The sequence below is a fragment of the Caloenas nicobarica genome, chromosome 18 (genome assembly GCF_036013445.1).
Source record: "Caloenas nicobarica isolate bCalNic1 chromosome 18, bCalNic1.hap1, whole genome shotgun sequence".
Classification (NCBI taxonomy): Eukaryota; Metazoa; Chordata; class Aves; order Columbiformes; family Columbidae; genus Caloenas; species Caloenas nicobarica.
In genome coordinates, this window is record NC_088262.1 from 6,180,965 (window position 1) to 6,196,577 (window position 15,613).

General features: G+C 42.6%; 1 protein-coding gene across 1 annotated transcript in view; it reads right to left on the reverse strand.

Annotated features, from left to right (window-relative positions):
- The window catches only part of CA10 (carbonic anhydrase 10), a 164,264-nt gene extending 149,387 nt beyond the window's left edge, over positions 1-14,877 (reverse strand). The window contains exons 1-3 of the mRNA XM_065647607.1: positions 14,808-14,877; positions 14,668-14,724; positions 13,509-13,983 (exon numbers count right to left, since the gene is read on the reverse strand). Coding sequence (XP_065503679.1) covers positions 13,509-13,569 — 61 coding nt within the window. The 5' untranslated portion in view covers positions 13,570-13,983; positions 14,668-14,724; positions 14,808-14,877. The remainder of the gene's footprint in view (positions 1-13,508; positions 13,984-14,667; positions 14,725-14,807) is intronic.
- Between the last annotated feature and the right edge of the window lie 736 nt (positions 14,878-15,613).

Below are 15,613 nucleotides of genomic sequence, written 5' to 3' on the forward strand. Positions count from 1 at the left end.
CTGGCTGCTTGTTAGTTTACACTCAAGCCAAGCGGGTAAAAACTGCTGTCATTCTAATAGAGCAGTATTTCTCACTTACTCAGTGGGGTTATAAATAACTACACTGGACGCCAGACAGCGGACAGTCAAGCTCCTGGTCCCTGAAGTGTCTAAACAGAGGAAGCTCCGTCTGACAGCACAATACATTTTCAGCTACTAGCTTGGGCAGTTCAACGTAACCCTGTGAAGTCGCTCAGTCACAAATGCGTTACAGGGACATGCAGAAACTACCTGGTGTCTCTCCACTCAACAAATCCTTCGTTTGTTTGCAATGTGAGCCTGATGAGGCAGGAAGAACTGCTCAGTGGCTGGCCTAAGTGCTAGGGAAAGATCGGGGTACTGCTTTCCACCCTACCGCAGGCCTATAATTTAAACCAAGGTCTAAATCACTTGCGACATGCAGTTGAAGCTTTGAAGTCTGTGTGTGAACCTGCAAACATTAACACCATCATGTTGCAAGTTTAATTAGTGTCTAGTTCTCACAAATTAGTCTTCTATAGAACATGACCTGAGGACAGGCCTCATGTTTAGCTTGTATCAGGTGTTTATATCATAAGAAAGAAGCCACTTTTTCCTTTCAGTTTCACAATAACTATTCTCATTGATCTATTCACCTCAGCCAGTGTGACTGTTATTTTCATTTTTATGATGAATTCTGATTTCCTATAGGACAAGGACTGTATTTCCTAATAGCTGTCAGGAGAATAACTTCATCTTTTTCATCCAGTCATATACATTTCGGTCTTACATTAATATTTTCTTCTTCCTCAAGAGAGCTTTGAGAAATTGCCAAAAATCAATTCAAATGCTTTGGGTTTACTTCCACAGTCCCAGTTTTATTTGAAAACAATATTAAATCTGGAGGGAAAGAAATAACTGGAGGTCCATAGTTTGCATGATAAGTTATCTGTGGCCTACTTTATCCTACGTATCTTTGTGACAAGAACAGATGTAAAAGCTCTTTGCAGTCCTTAATCAAAACATACTATTACTGAGATAACCAGAAGGCCAAAGAATAAGCCAAGTCACTAGGGCTCAGAAACAGAGATGGCTGCATGAAATCAAGGGTACATTTTAATCACTAGAATTCTCTGACAGAGTTGTAAGTCAATTATAAAATCAAAGCCACATTACCTTGCTGTATGTTAGTATAAACATGCAGAATACATATGTAGTAATTTAATAATCATAAATTTATACGAAATATTGACCCTTTAAATCAGAAATTCATTGTTTCTCAATTATTTTACTGGGTTACTAATTTATACAAACTACAAATATGGCTATATTTCATTTCTATTGTTGTTCTTTGAGCCTCTACTAAAGCCAGCTCATATCTAAACACAGTAAAGCTTTCTTCACCCACATTCGTTTAAAATGATACACACTTTTACTGTGCTATACAATAGTAGAAATAAAAAAGTATAAAGTTCACTTCCATTCAAGAATAGCCAAGATCACTGTCTCAAAGATCAATAAATAATGGGATACCGCTAACACCAAACATCAAGAAAGATAGTTAAAACCATTACAAATCCATATCTCTCAGCAACTTAACAATCTATAGGTTCAGTCAATTTAAAAGATCCAGGAACAGGGGTTTAGTGGATTAGTAACAACAGGCCATTAATCTCTGCAGCCTCAATTTTAATCCAGCAATGACCAAAGTGATTGAAAATCATTCTGACCACATGACTAGTAAAGCTCCTATGCACAGTTCCCTCACATACCTGAATTGCAGCAGCAGAGGTCACAGGATGTTTCTAATGGGACTATTTACCAAGAGACTTCTGCTTAATACTTAACTAAACCCAACGCCAACATTTTTGGCAGGGTAATTCCACTACACACTACCTCTGTGAACTAAGAGCCGATTTGAACATTTTATTTTCCACTTTATTTCAGCCTCTAGTAGCAAAGCATGCTTTTGATTTCCTGGCAAAATATCCAAAGAAAACTTGTGTAAAACAAATACTTTTTGTTTCTACATAAGATTTTAAATAAACGTGTAGGAATTGATGACTGTCATTCCAAGCAAATGCCAGGAGATTATTTCTGTGCAGTTTATATAATATCAGTGAATGTTATATCCAAAACACTTAAGAGTTTTAAAAATAATGCAATAGTATTATGTCATATACTCTGTTTTTATCCATAAGAATGCTCTATTTCAAATATTTAAAGTTCTGGAGTATTCATTGACTAGAATCAGTTCTAGAATCAATTCTTAGGTGTCCAGTAATGTAATGATGTGATCAAGACACACTTCATCATTTGGTCCTCCACAACAGTTATCAGGATATGTATCAGTAAAGAAGCCATTGAAAGGGAGACCTTCCAAAACGGATTTAAATGCAACTGTTATTTGCTGTGGTCTGAAATCTGAGTCAAAGGTTCCTTTTCAGGAGCACTGAAAGGAAGATGCTGACTACCTTGTCAGACACGCTCTTTTATTCTATTCTATTACTGCAAAGTAAATCAGTATTTAAAAACATAAAGCACAGTAGACACAGAAAGTCCCAGTACATAGAGTAAAGAACTAAAAATGGGAGAGTTACAAACAGGACTTGTGGGAGTTACTTGCTGCTGTTTGTGAAGCATCAAGTTGAGCCAAAGCAGGACAGTGGCTGGAGGAGGGAAAGGAGAAAGTTTGCGGGCTCCGTGCCCTTTGGTAGATCAAGCCCCAATACATAAATATGTTGTAAATGTATTGTAGAGCTTTGTCCAGCCATTTTTATAAATAACGCAGTACTTATGTAAACTTACTTGCCCATGGTAGAAATTTATCCATAATACCGTATATTATATGAAGCCTTACCGCATTTAAAATGTGAGGAATTTTTCTCATACTGAATATGCTACCACCTTCTCTCAGCAGCAGAGAGGACGTGTTTGGCTTGTTTTGGTCCCAGAAAAAGGAACAGACAGAACCCCAAGTATTTTTATGTATCCCCACAAGAAGTTTCCTATATCGTTCTGACTAAACTCTGCTTGTGCAAATCGTCCCTGACCAGTCACCCCCTGCGGCCCCACAGCCCTGGACACACGGTGTCCTCTTTGTATCAGGACTCAAGGTCTGATCAAAATAAAATTCAAATTTGGGCTGGGAAGAAAAGGTTGATCAGAAGTCCACATAGCAAAAGCATTGTGTATTACCGCTCATCTCTTGTTATTTCACTTCCTAATTTTTTGGTTTCGTTTACCATAGCACAGGGGAAATTTGTTTATTATTGTGAGAAATGGTGTCTGTTTCATTCAGGGCATCCATAAAGCAAGAATTAACAAACTGCAATCCAGATTATTTTAATTCTGATTGTACAGTTTCTCTTGCGATGTTAGTCATACTAGAAAAGTCTGTATCTTCACTTTACCACACCAAGAACTGATATGATTTTACCTGGATAAAAAACTGTTTTCTACACAACTGTGTAATTTAATTAGAGATTATGAGAACTTCTGCTTATCTTAGCTGGGCTTTTCCAAAGATTTTGAATTATTCATGCATTATACCACTGCTACTCCTTGCTTCAGCAAAGCACTTAAGCACATCCTTAATCTAAGTTGTTTTATGCAATGACTTATTAAGACTCAGATACAGCAAAACACTTAAGCATGTCTTTTAAGTTTCGCGTTTTGCTGAATCTGTGTATTAATGTATCACAATAAAATCTAAAGAGGATGACTAAGCTTTTAGTTCACAAGTATGAAAACATACTTATGATACCTAACAAAAATAAATCATATTATTTATTACTCTGGTTTGCATCCTGTTCCACAGTGAGCTAAATACCTGTGACTCTAGAGCAAAGGCACAATTACAGACTGGCAAAGATGAATTGTTAACAACTTGGAGAGAGTGCCATGGGGGCTACTGAAGATAAAAATTATGCATCTGCAGATAACTTTAAATCCCACTTGCAATTATTAACTGCCACATAGTACCCTCAGGATCATCTGGGCAAACAAGAGGAGACTGTGGAGTCTTTGTAGATTACTTTGTTTTCCAGCAGGCATGCAAACATACTCTAACAATAACAAACTGCTTATAAATATAAATGTGAACAACAACAACAAAAAAGCAAATGGTGATGCCAGGTAAATGCACTGGAAAATAAAAAGTGGGAGTTACAGACATCATGGGCAAAATGCCCTGGGGTGAGGATTTCACCCCCCAAAAGAAATTCACAGCCTATCCAACAACAGCATCAGTACGTAAAGGAACCTGTTGGTCTGATACTGCTGAGAGAGCAGATTTCAAAGACAAAATTTAGGGCCAAAACCTCTGGTGCCCTTAACTTTCTGTTGTCACTTGCATCCACACCAAGTGGATGTGAAACGTGAGGCAAGCAAAGTCCTGCACTTTCAGGAACCTATTTGCTATCCATAGTCACAAAAAACCCATAAATAAGCCAACTGAATGAAAGTTAATAATTTAAGCAGAATTTAAATAACACACATTAATGGAGGATCCTTGTGTCAATCTAAATTTTACCTTAATATCCCACTAATATCTGGAAACAAAGTCAAACTCTAATTGAGGTAATTCTTAAATATATCATAACTATATGCCGTGGTAACTTTACTGCTATTACTATGAAGAGAAAAAATACCTTGTAGTACCCAGGCAGAGAGAGAAGGAGGGATCCAGCCTCGGAGAGGACACATCAAGCCCCGTTCTGTGACCCTTCACTCCCAGGGGAGCCACACAAGTTTAAACACTGGGGATAAATCTAGGTGAAGCAAACTGCACAAAGTCAAGAGGCAAGGGAGCGGAAATGACCACGAACTCGCTGCTCAGCTGGGCTTCAAGTTCTAGAGGTTTAAAAATGGTAGTTTTCTGTTTCTTGGGGCCAGACTGCCAGGTTTCATCGTCCACTGAATCTGCCGAGCGTGCCCAGCTGCAGCCGTCCCCCCTCCAGACAGAAATCAGAAGGCAGCACTAGCACAGAGCTTGCAGAAACGCTTTTCAGGAGGAAGTTTCTAGCGGTTTGCAAGGGCGGGGAAGTCCCTCGCCATGAGGAGCAGGTGCAGGGAGAGCCATGCAGGTCAGCCACTCTCCTGCCATCGCCGGGGACATCTGTGGTGAGGAAACACGTCCTCAACAAGGCGGTAGGTCCACAGTCGAGGTGGTTAATCCAGTCAACGAGGCGAGGAGCAGCAGGGCAGAAGGCTGAGGGCTGGTGAGGAGCCGAGGTTTAAGGCAGCTCAGAGCCGCTGAAGCACGAGACATGGCTGCTCACAGTTGTCCCCACAGCCCGACCCAAGGCTACTCAGCCATGCAGGGTCAGAGCTGACATGGATGAAGCAGCTGGACCCCTGGGGTGGGCGACAAGGCCGAGGAGCCTGTGGACTCGTCCCAGGGGCTGTCACTGCCTTCCCGCCTAAACCTGCTGCCACGGAGCCCTCCTGCTCCCCCAGTTCAGTGAGGTGGTTCACTGCGCACCGGGGAGATTCAGTGTCATACTGCCACCAGAAAGAAGGTGCAAGAGTAATCCTAGTGCTGCAAGGCAGAAATGAGAGTGAAAACGGACTGTAATTACTTAGATTGCTGCTGGGTGAGCTTTCACATGACATTTTACCTCAGTTTCTCCATCTGTGAAAGTGTGGCAAACACTACATGCTCCCTGCAAACTGCTCCGAGCTCTGCCGCCAAAATTCATCTTATTTTTTTGCCCTGTTTTGACTGAAATATAATGCAAAGCTCTTCTCATTCATACCTTTCATTCTTAGAAAAATCCAGACTGCACATTGCCATTCAGAGAAATCTGTCAGTAGCTGTTCACACCCTCAATCAAACACCTTTTCTTTCCAGCAGCATCAGCCCTTCCATGACTGCAGCTTCCCACATGGGAAATGACACATCTTGCCAGCAAGAGGTATGGCTTTCCACCTATGTATGAACAAATGGCTCATTCTCCACAAAATTTCACTTTCAGGGGACACTACTAATGTATCGTCATCCTCTTCTGCCAACATGCACAGATATTCAGCATCACCTTTTCCCTAAAGAGAGAAACTTTCTTGTCTCTGCCACAATGGCAAATGCCAATAAATGCTCTTTGTAGTGGCCCAAGTATGTCACCTTGCCAAACAAAGCTTAGCTGTGGCCATGGCCATCAGTCCTGACCCGCTCCTTCAGTCACCCAACTGCCATCTTACCAGCAGTACAGCTCTTGGGCAGGGTTTGCCGGAGGACATGGTCATTCCAACATCACTTCAAACTGTGCAGTTTTCCACTGTCACACGTACCAAAAGACCTTTCTCCGTTATTCATTATCTTTTTCTTTTTGTATTAATAAGGCAAATTCTGTAGGATTCCTGCTGTGCTAGTCTTTCTGCTCATGGCAGAACAGAAAAACTCCATTCTGAGGGCTGTTCTTGAAGTAGAACAGGCCACTACAGTAGTTAGCAGTAGGAAATAAATTAGAAACAACTCACAAAACTGACAAGATGATTTTTCCAAAACTATGTTTTCCCTTTAAATCTTTCTACTAAAATGCTACTTTGAAAAGCTAGAGATGTCGACACATTCAGAGGGGAAAAAAAAAGGATAACATTGCTTAGCTTCCTCCTTCCTGCATGTGCTTAGAAGCCACTTTGGACCAGTCAGTGCACAACTCTATCTGTTCCATACTTAAAAGCCAGATGACAAATATCCAGTATTCTGAGCTCGATCAAGTAAAGCACTAATGATAAAGGGAGGAAGAAAGAACACCAAAATGAACAGATAACATTATGGGTATTACCTTATCTCTCTTTATTTTAGTGTCTTGTTAAAAAGTATATTCTAATTAGTTATTTGTGAATTACAGCTGCTGTGATATTTTTCTGGCAATAATATTACAAAAGATAAATTGTGGGCATTTAATACTAATTTTACTACAGAAATACAAGTGTTACAGATCCATGTATCTAAACCAGAAACATTTTCATACGGAAAAATAGATCAAATGATTAAAGCATTTCTTCAGTTCCAACCATTGCTTTCAGTATGCTGTGTATGTGGGAACTGATCACCTTCCATTTTTCAAGAACGATAAAAGAAAAAAGAAAAATATTTTAGGGCTATAACCCTGGATAGGCTTTACCTGGCACCCAACAGGAGCACAGAGACCTGCCATCTAAAGCTTTTCTCGTTGTCAAGCTTTAAGTTTTTGCAATTTGTAAGGCTTACATCTCATTAACACTAAAGCCATTTGTAACATTCTGGGAGTTCCAAGGTCTTTTAAGGTGGGTGTAAACATAGGTTTCCTTATGCCTTCTTACTTCACCTGCCAATTACCAAGCAGTGCATGAAAACGTTTCCCACATTGACAAATAAGAAGTTTACACTTATGGGCACCCGTGTGCCTATGAGGCACCCAGTACTTGCCTACCTCACCAGAAAGGCTACTGTACTGCACATAACACAGGTCTAAAATGCTTCAGTCCTCAATTTTTATGACAATAATAACTCGCAATTTTATCTTCAAGAAATTCCATGGAAAGGCCCTGGACAGCTTTTTAACCATCCATTGTTAACCCGGGAATAAGATATTCTACTACTTTGAATTCAACTGTAAACCGGCTGGGCTGTAAATTCTCCTAAATGCCAGATTATGTATTTCCTATTTATTTACCATTAATGTTTCAACTTACCTATCACAATGGAAGTTTTTTGCTGATAGTCTCCACTGTATGGACAGGTACTTTTGCACTTTCTGATGGCATTACAATGGAAATGCAGTCACACTATACAGTGTTCCCTCTAAACAAGTCATTTAAAATTTTCAGTTCCTTCCAACATGAAGTACAGTTAAGATAAAAACAAGATAGGAGCAAAATATCATTTATCGCAGTATGTCAGTGTTGTCCGTAACTGTCATCTAGTTTTGTCTGCTGCTTGTGCCAGTAATGAGAGAATGATAAAACAGTTTTATATAGTCTTCTATTAACAGCCCAGATGGGCCAATCATCCACTTCAGTCTTTGTCATGTTAAGTTCAGCCACAAACAATCAGTATGGATGAAAACAGCAGCTCTCTTCTCAGCTAAATTATGAGCTTTCACCCAAGTAAGAAAGTGATACTTTGACCAATAGCAACGAATAAGCAAAACAGCCTTTTAGGTTAAGCAGGAATTCCTCATTCATTAGTATACAAGGATCATTCATAATGCAAATGGAAAGCCATTTCAGTTCTTGCTGAATTTAAAATCTAGCTGTCAGAACTTAAAAACTGAAACCATTCCAAGAATATCAAGGGTAAAACTTCTCTATAACATCAGTTGTATCTTAAAGATTTAAAGAATATCCTTAAATTGAGAGTGCTCATTTGAGTAGGGGTCTTATTCCTGTTATTATAGTAATAATTTTGTCTTGGGATGCTTGGTATCTAGTTCAGTTGCATTAACAATGAGGCAACACAATAAGGTGAAGAGGTCCCTTCAAAAACTGGGTATCTTCATCTGAGATTTGGAAAAGAATAGGAGCAGTTACCACTTCCTTCCTGTCAGTTTATTAGATGGAAAATAGCTCAGCATAAGATGCGCAAAAGTATTCATAAATGTTCCCTTCTACTACCTTTACATAAGCTAAAAATATACGTGTGTTGTTTTGGCACTTTAGCGCCTATCTGGTCACACTCTAGCTGTAAAACTAACAATAAAAATAGAATGCTGAAAAATACAGGACACACACACAAAAGTAAAGCAGACATTTATAGGAGACTACAAGGCTATTTCCATAGAATTTTAAAGCAGAAACATCTTCACACCTTTTGAAAAGGCAGCACCATCTCTGAAGTGAGAAAGCATTCAAGTGCTAAGGAACTGAGAGTCTTTGGAGCCAACATATGGACTCCATCCTGTGTTTGAATGTGAGCAGGAGGATTGAATCCACGTGGATTTTCAGCAACATCAACAAACTCCATGCAGGCATGATGGTTTGCCCACACACATGAAGCTGTGGATATGGGACAAAGCAGAAAAGAATACTGTAACGGATTGAATGCCAAAAGCTCTTAGTTACCAGATGCACAAGGCTGCACGCTATACCCTCCTATATGCCTAACAATTACTTTCAGATACCTATATATATCTTTGCTATGAATAATTCCTTCCTGATTGTACATTTCTTACTTAACAAAACTACCAGAAAAAGCTATTTCTGTGAAACTATTCAAGAAAAATTAACTTGGTTTCAACATTTTTGTCCAAACACAATGAACTATTCCCTGTTAGTTACTGATGGACATTAGAGCCTTGATACTCTTCTCTTCAACAAGACTATTTTAGCTTGGATTACCTCAGGTTGTACAATGCTAGCAGAAGGAGCTATCAGACCTTACAGACCATCATTCAGCAGATAATTCAAGCCCTGGCATAATTTAGAGTTCCTATAGGACAACTCTGTGTTATGCCAGGTAATAAGAGCTCAGAGACCACAGAAGCAGCAAGACAGAAAATTGAATGTGGGGAAAAAAAAAAAAAGATAAAAAAAGACAAGTACAGATGTGCTCTAAATACACCCTCAGCCCTCAGTGCCTGGAGATGCTACATCAGATGTTCAATAGACAGTGGAATTCCTTGATACGCAGGGGTTTTTTTATACCATCTTAGTTGTTCATGATACATGATTTCTGACCCCTGTGTGCTGCCAAACAGGCCAAAGAAGTTACATCATAAAAGGGACCTGCCCCTGTGTGACTTGAGGATGACACCAAAGGATTAACATACTTCCAAATAATAAGAGAGCTGTAGGGCTTGCATGGATTTCATCCATATTAGTTCCCACAAGCCAAAACAATAAGAGGTAATACATCAATTCATAGGAAGCCACAAAGATGTGAAACATGCAGGTTCTATAGCTCACTTTGTTGATGGATTAACAGAAAATGTACATAGAAACCTTATTAATCAATGCCCACGACAGTAGCATTTCCTTATTTAAATGAAGTATACTGCAAGGGTTTGAAAACAGCATCCTGATTTTTTTCTTGAAATTGATTTTTAATAACTAGAATCACAAAAAAATCGCTCATGGCATAATGGCATGAACAACATCCTGCCCAAGAATGCTGATGCTAATTAGTCTTTGGTGGTACTCTTACCCAGGAAGGAAATTCTGGACATCATGCCAACAACTCTTATCCTCTTTCTATATAAACAGTATAATCCCCATGCCATGTTTATCTGCATCTTCAAAGGAACCACAACCAGAGAGGTCTTACTTCAGCATTCTGTCTACAGGACATCTTCACTTCCCCTACCCTGTGTTCCTTCTGTGCTGCAGTATCATTAAAAGGAACAAAAACTCAAAAGTCATAATACAAATCATGACTATTTTTCCACAGGGACTACAACTCAAAGGCATAAATGTGCATCATGACTTGGAAGGAAAGAGAGGGCTGTAATTTCTTTCTAAAGGTTAGAAATTGGTTTTGTGGTTCTTCAATCTGTTATTTCTTATTTGCATCTGCACAAAGAAACCAGATCCTCCTTTCAAATAAGCAATTTCAAGTAGCAAAAGCCTTAATTCAGTATGCCAAGAAAAAGAAATATTGGTTTTACAAAGTTTACAGATATATTATTTCCCAAACATAAGGGCCAGTAATTGAAAAAATATATACTCCTAAATCTCAGTATCATTTCCTCCAAATCAAGCAATCTATCATATATACAGATAATTGACTGATAAAAAATGTTAGGTATAAAATAGTTTTTAAATATAAATGCCTCTTTTTAATAGACGCAATTACTTTCCATATATTAAGTTTCACAAAAATTTGTGCAAGAGAAACCAAAAAGCCAATTGTATAACTTTGTTATTTATTTTAATTAAGAAACACAGCATAAGTGCTACATTCAGCATAATTTATATTTAAACATCACGTAAATACATAGCAAAAGACAATGTGACATAACATTGAACTTGTGTTTAATAAATAAGTTTACTAATAATGGTAAGCTAACGTAATAGTTCGGTGACTGACATCATCCCTTTGAACAGCAGCACGTAATAAGTCCTAATCCAAATAACCACTGGAATTAGTAGGAGGGCCATCCCAGGTTTAAATAGACACTGAATCAAGCATTTGCTAATGTTCAGGAAAGATCCATGCACAGAAGACCAGTCACGTATCTTCATTGCTGAAAGCACCGATTCAATAAGAAAAAAAAAGAAAAAAAGAAAAGAAAAAAAATGCTACCACCACATTCCTTAATTCGCATCCCTGTAATTGCAGCAGTGTGCTCAACTAGTGGGTTTTTAAAGTAACATGTTGAATGAATGACCAGTGCTGAAGTGCTAAAAATACCCAGTTCCTGGAATCCAGTGTTGAGGCAAACCTTAGCAGGCTTCATTACGCCTTCTCTTACTTCCACTGTTAGCCAAACATCCCAGCTACATTATATGCTACACAACATAGTGTAAAGAGGATGGCAGGGGAAGGATATGAAGCATTAGTGCCAGTAAGATATCCACAGATCTCGATCCTTTTTACCAAGCTGACAAATACTAAGGATTCCTAAAAAAATAAAAATCCTTAGGAAGAAAAAAAAAAAAAAAGCTAAATGCATGCACACATCGGCTGTGTGGTTAAAATCAATTATTTGAAACCACAGCTTTAACCATGCAGCAAAAGCACCCCATCATTCACTTTTTCACTTTATTTCCCCTCCCTGCCCCCCTCCCCAAAAAAGTAAAAAAGAAAACAGAGATGGATATCAGTTTGTTCTGGGTGCTAGAGGGAGATGGAGAGCTGCTGCAGGACTGATCCCACTATCCATTTCAGAAGCCTGGGTTCCCACGTCTGAAGATGAGGAAAGGAGGGGGAAAATTAGGAAACACTGGCAGCTAAATGTGTGCCATAAGGACCTGCACAGACAAGGACGGCTTCTTTCTGTCTCAGGATATTACTGTCAGAATGGCCAAGAAAGTGACGAGCTTCATTTTTCCATTCTCACTGTGGTACTTGAAGAAGTGCCTAATTTGAAGAGAACTGGACAGGTGGCATATCACGCTGAGCTAAACAGATAAGTGTGAGATTTAAATGACAAGAGGCAGCAGGTTTTGCTGTTCTAAAGAGTGACAGAGTGAATTATTCTGCTAGTACCAATGGGCACAAGTGGAAGGTCAGCCTGGGATGCTGCCAGTGTCACCCAGGTGCCTGGTGGCAGATGGTGCCAGTCTGCAGGGATAAAAGAAGGGCTGAGGTACTTCACAGGCCAATAACAATGCTATTTGCTCAGGAATAAAAAAGTTTTGGGGTAGGTGCAGGCAATACAAATGAACATAGATGCTGCCACCCCAAATGTGAGTGTGTCACCAGTCCAAGGGCTGTAAGGGTGGATCAGTCGGGAGGTGCTGCAGAAAGCGCGGTGGGGACAGGCACTGCCAGGGTGAGCTGCTGCAAGGGCCGGGGGCTGCGAGGTGGCCCAGGCCAGTCTCTCCAGCATCCCAAGGGAGTTTTGGAGCTCCCTCTCCCTAAGCATCTCCAGGCTGGACACTGAGATGTCTAGCAGGACTCCCTGCCTCTTCCCTGCAGTGCCTCCCCTGTGCTGCTGGCGTTCCCATTTCCAGACTTACGCAATGAGGGCAGAAGCTGCCTGCAGAGAAGTGGAACAGCAGGAGATACGGGCAGCCTGGATCCCCATGGGGCTTCCTGAGGTGTCCCAACCTAGGGAACTGGCCACCTCCCCACTCCTGCCTCCTGCAACATCATTATTCCAGCATGACTGGCATGACAAATTAACAAGGCAGTCAGGGCTTCTGCAGTAGAAGGGAGTGTTTTCCCCAAGAATAAATTGTTCCAATCCTTTACGCTAGACACCCAGCCATGCCTATTCATTAATTGGACAAGCTCTAGTGACAACTGAAATTACCCGACTTCTGCATACTGGAGGGGAGAGAGATCTTTGCAAGCTTAAAACGAGAGGCTTAAAGCTCAAACCTAGCAGTTCTTTGGATGAGTCTATATTTTTTTAATACTTATTTTCAGAGCACAGCCACTAAAGCTCTGTTTAAAAGCAGAAGCATGTTCTTCAGCGTCTTTCCTTCCTTTGCAGACCCTGAATTGTGGCATGACAACTCCACCAATCAACCACGAACCTTTTAAGATTCACAGATTAGCCGAGTTTAAGAACTTCAGGAGCTATGAAATTCTGGGATTACGGCAATGTTGCGATTAATTATCACAATCAGGTACATTAGGAATTATAAGCATGTGCTTAATCAGTACACCGCGGTTATTTATTGCAACCAATGTATCATAATTACCACACAGGCACTGGAATTAAGGGGGGAACTGATGGTTGTTGATTTCTGTCACGACCGACTGACAATATGACAATATACTGTTCATGTATTTTTCAACTACTGTTTTGATTTGGGTTTAACCGTACCTCTTGTCCCTTGCTGCGGGGAAGCCTGAGAACTCTGTATGGTGTTTTTCCCCCCTGCCCCCCCTCGCCTTTTTTTTGCTAGCTGCGTACCTGAAATGCAGACGATGAAATTCGCTTGCAGAAGAAAAAGCACCTCCCAAACAATTTCCATCCTCCGATTCTCATGCCAAGTGCATCCCTCGGCGAAAAAAAATAACAAAGATCAATATCGCACTTTGAATGATCCCAGTAAATTTCCTTTCGGACTTGCAGACTGTATTCCCCAGATGTGCTGACAACACATGTCCGAGCTCTCTGCGTGGCTCAAGCGATATCCCTTCCCTTCCTTCGCCCTTCGAAAAAGACCACGAAGCCAACTGCCAGCACCGGGCTCTTCCTCCACGAGTGAGAAAAAAATCCACCAGATTTCCCAACAAGACATAAGACAACAAACCCCAACCGATCCGGTCCGGAGAGTCTCTATTCCAGGGTGGCCAGGTGCAAGTTAACCCCAAACTCTGCACGTCTCAGCAGGGCAGTGCCAGCATGCCGGGGGAGGGAGGGGTGGGGGTTTCCTCTCCTGCTGCTACAAAATGAGCGGAAAGAGATTAATACCCGCTGCAACGCATCCGCTCCCACTGCCCATCCTCCGAACCCCCCCTCCCCGCACGGTACCGCACCTCCACGGCGCGGAGCACGTAGCAGCCGCCGCTCCCCAGCCCTGCCGGGGTGTCTGCAGTCCCCGGCGAGCCCCGGCGCTTTCCGCCAGCCGACTGCAGGGGTCGGTCTTGCCCCGCACACGGAGCTGCCCTTTCCCGGCCGGGATGGCCCCGGCGCCGCGACCACCCCCCCGGCCCCAGAGCTCGGCGGCACGAAAACGCCCCGGAGTGGGGGGCGGGGGGTTGTATTACATCGGTGGTCGTCCCCGTCTCCCCCCCCATTCCAAATCTGGATTGCAGAAGCCGAGAATCTGCAAGCAGCGGGGGTTTGGCGTGCTTCGCTAAGAATGTCAATATTTTAAAACTTATTTAAACAAGAAGGAAAAGAAAACACAAAGCGAAACTTCTCGCCGTTTTGGTGGTAGGAAGGGCACTAAGAGGATGCAGCGAAGAGTTAGCGAAGTACTTGCACTGCAATGCACACCTAATTGCGTTCCCCAATCCACAATACTTCTGCATAGATTTCACTACCCCCTCCAAAAAAAAAGAAAAAAAAAAGAAAAAAACCAAGAAAAAAAACAGTGTCAGTTTTGGGGCAATCTCTTACTTACCCTCAAATCCTCCTGCTTTTTATTTTTTTTTCAGCTCATCGGCTTTGCCACTCCTGCCTGCAGTCCCAAAAACAAATCGAGGTCAAGCTCCGAGCCGCTTGCTGCAGCCACCTCCCACCCCCTTAGCTGTAAGGAGGTACCATAGCTCGCTGGATTTTCCCCTTCCTTCCCTCTATTCCGCCTATTTCGCCGTTTCCCCGAGCGGCGGACCGTGCTGCGGGGAGCCGCGGGCCGGCGGGCGGCAGCGCCGGGCACGGCGGGGGCTCGGCGGGGCTGGCGCGGCGCGGCGGCGCGCACGGGCGCGGGCCGGCGGGCGAGCGCTCCGCCGCGGAGGCGGTGCCTGGGCGGGCGGCGGGGCCGCACCGCGCCTGGGGGGTCTGCGGCTGGGACCGGGCCGGCGGGAGCCGGGGGGGGGGGGGTAGGAAAGCACGAGAAAAGAAAAAAAATCTTCCCGCTCGGCTGTCTTTCTTCTCAGGCACATTCCAGAAGGTGCTGCTCACTTTGTTTAAAATGTGGGTGCAATTTTTTTTTCCCCCCCCTCTCCAAAAAAAAGAGGTGCACCTGGCGCAGGGAGAGGTTGGGGTTCCCTTCCTGCGGAAAGGGAAACTGGGCGCACAAAGGCAGCGCTGGCAGAGCCGAGGGGCTGCGGGCTGGGAGCTGCGCGGCGTCGGTAGGTGGGCAGGGGGCTGCCCCGGGCCGGAGCGCCCTCCAGGTGGCTCGGTCTGTCGTGAAAGAAGGGAGGGGACAGGGGCTTTGGGCTGCAAACGAAAATCCAGCTCAGGGCAGGTGTGAAAAGGTGATCCTGCAACTGCTTCGGCTGCGGGTGCCTTCATTGATCACTGTGAGGCACAGGGAGGGGGGAGGGAGAGAGATGCTTTGGGTTTCAAACTGATAGCCCAGCTCTTGGCAGGTATGCAGAGGTCATATTACAAATACTCCAGCGGGG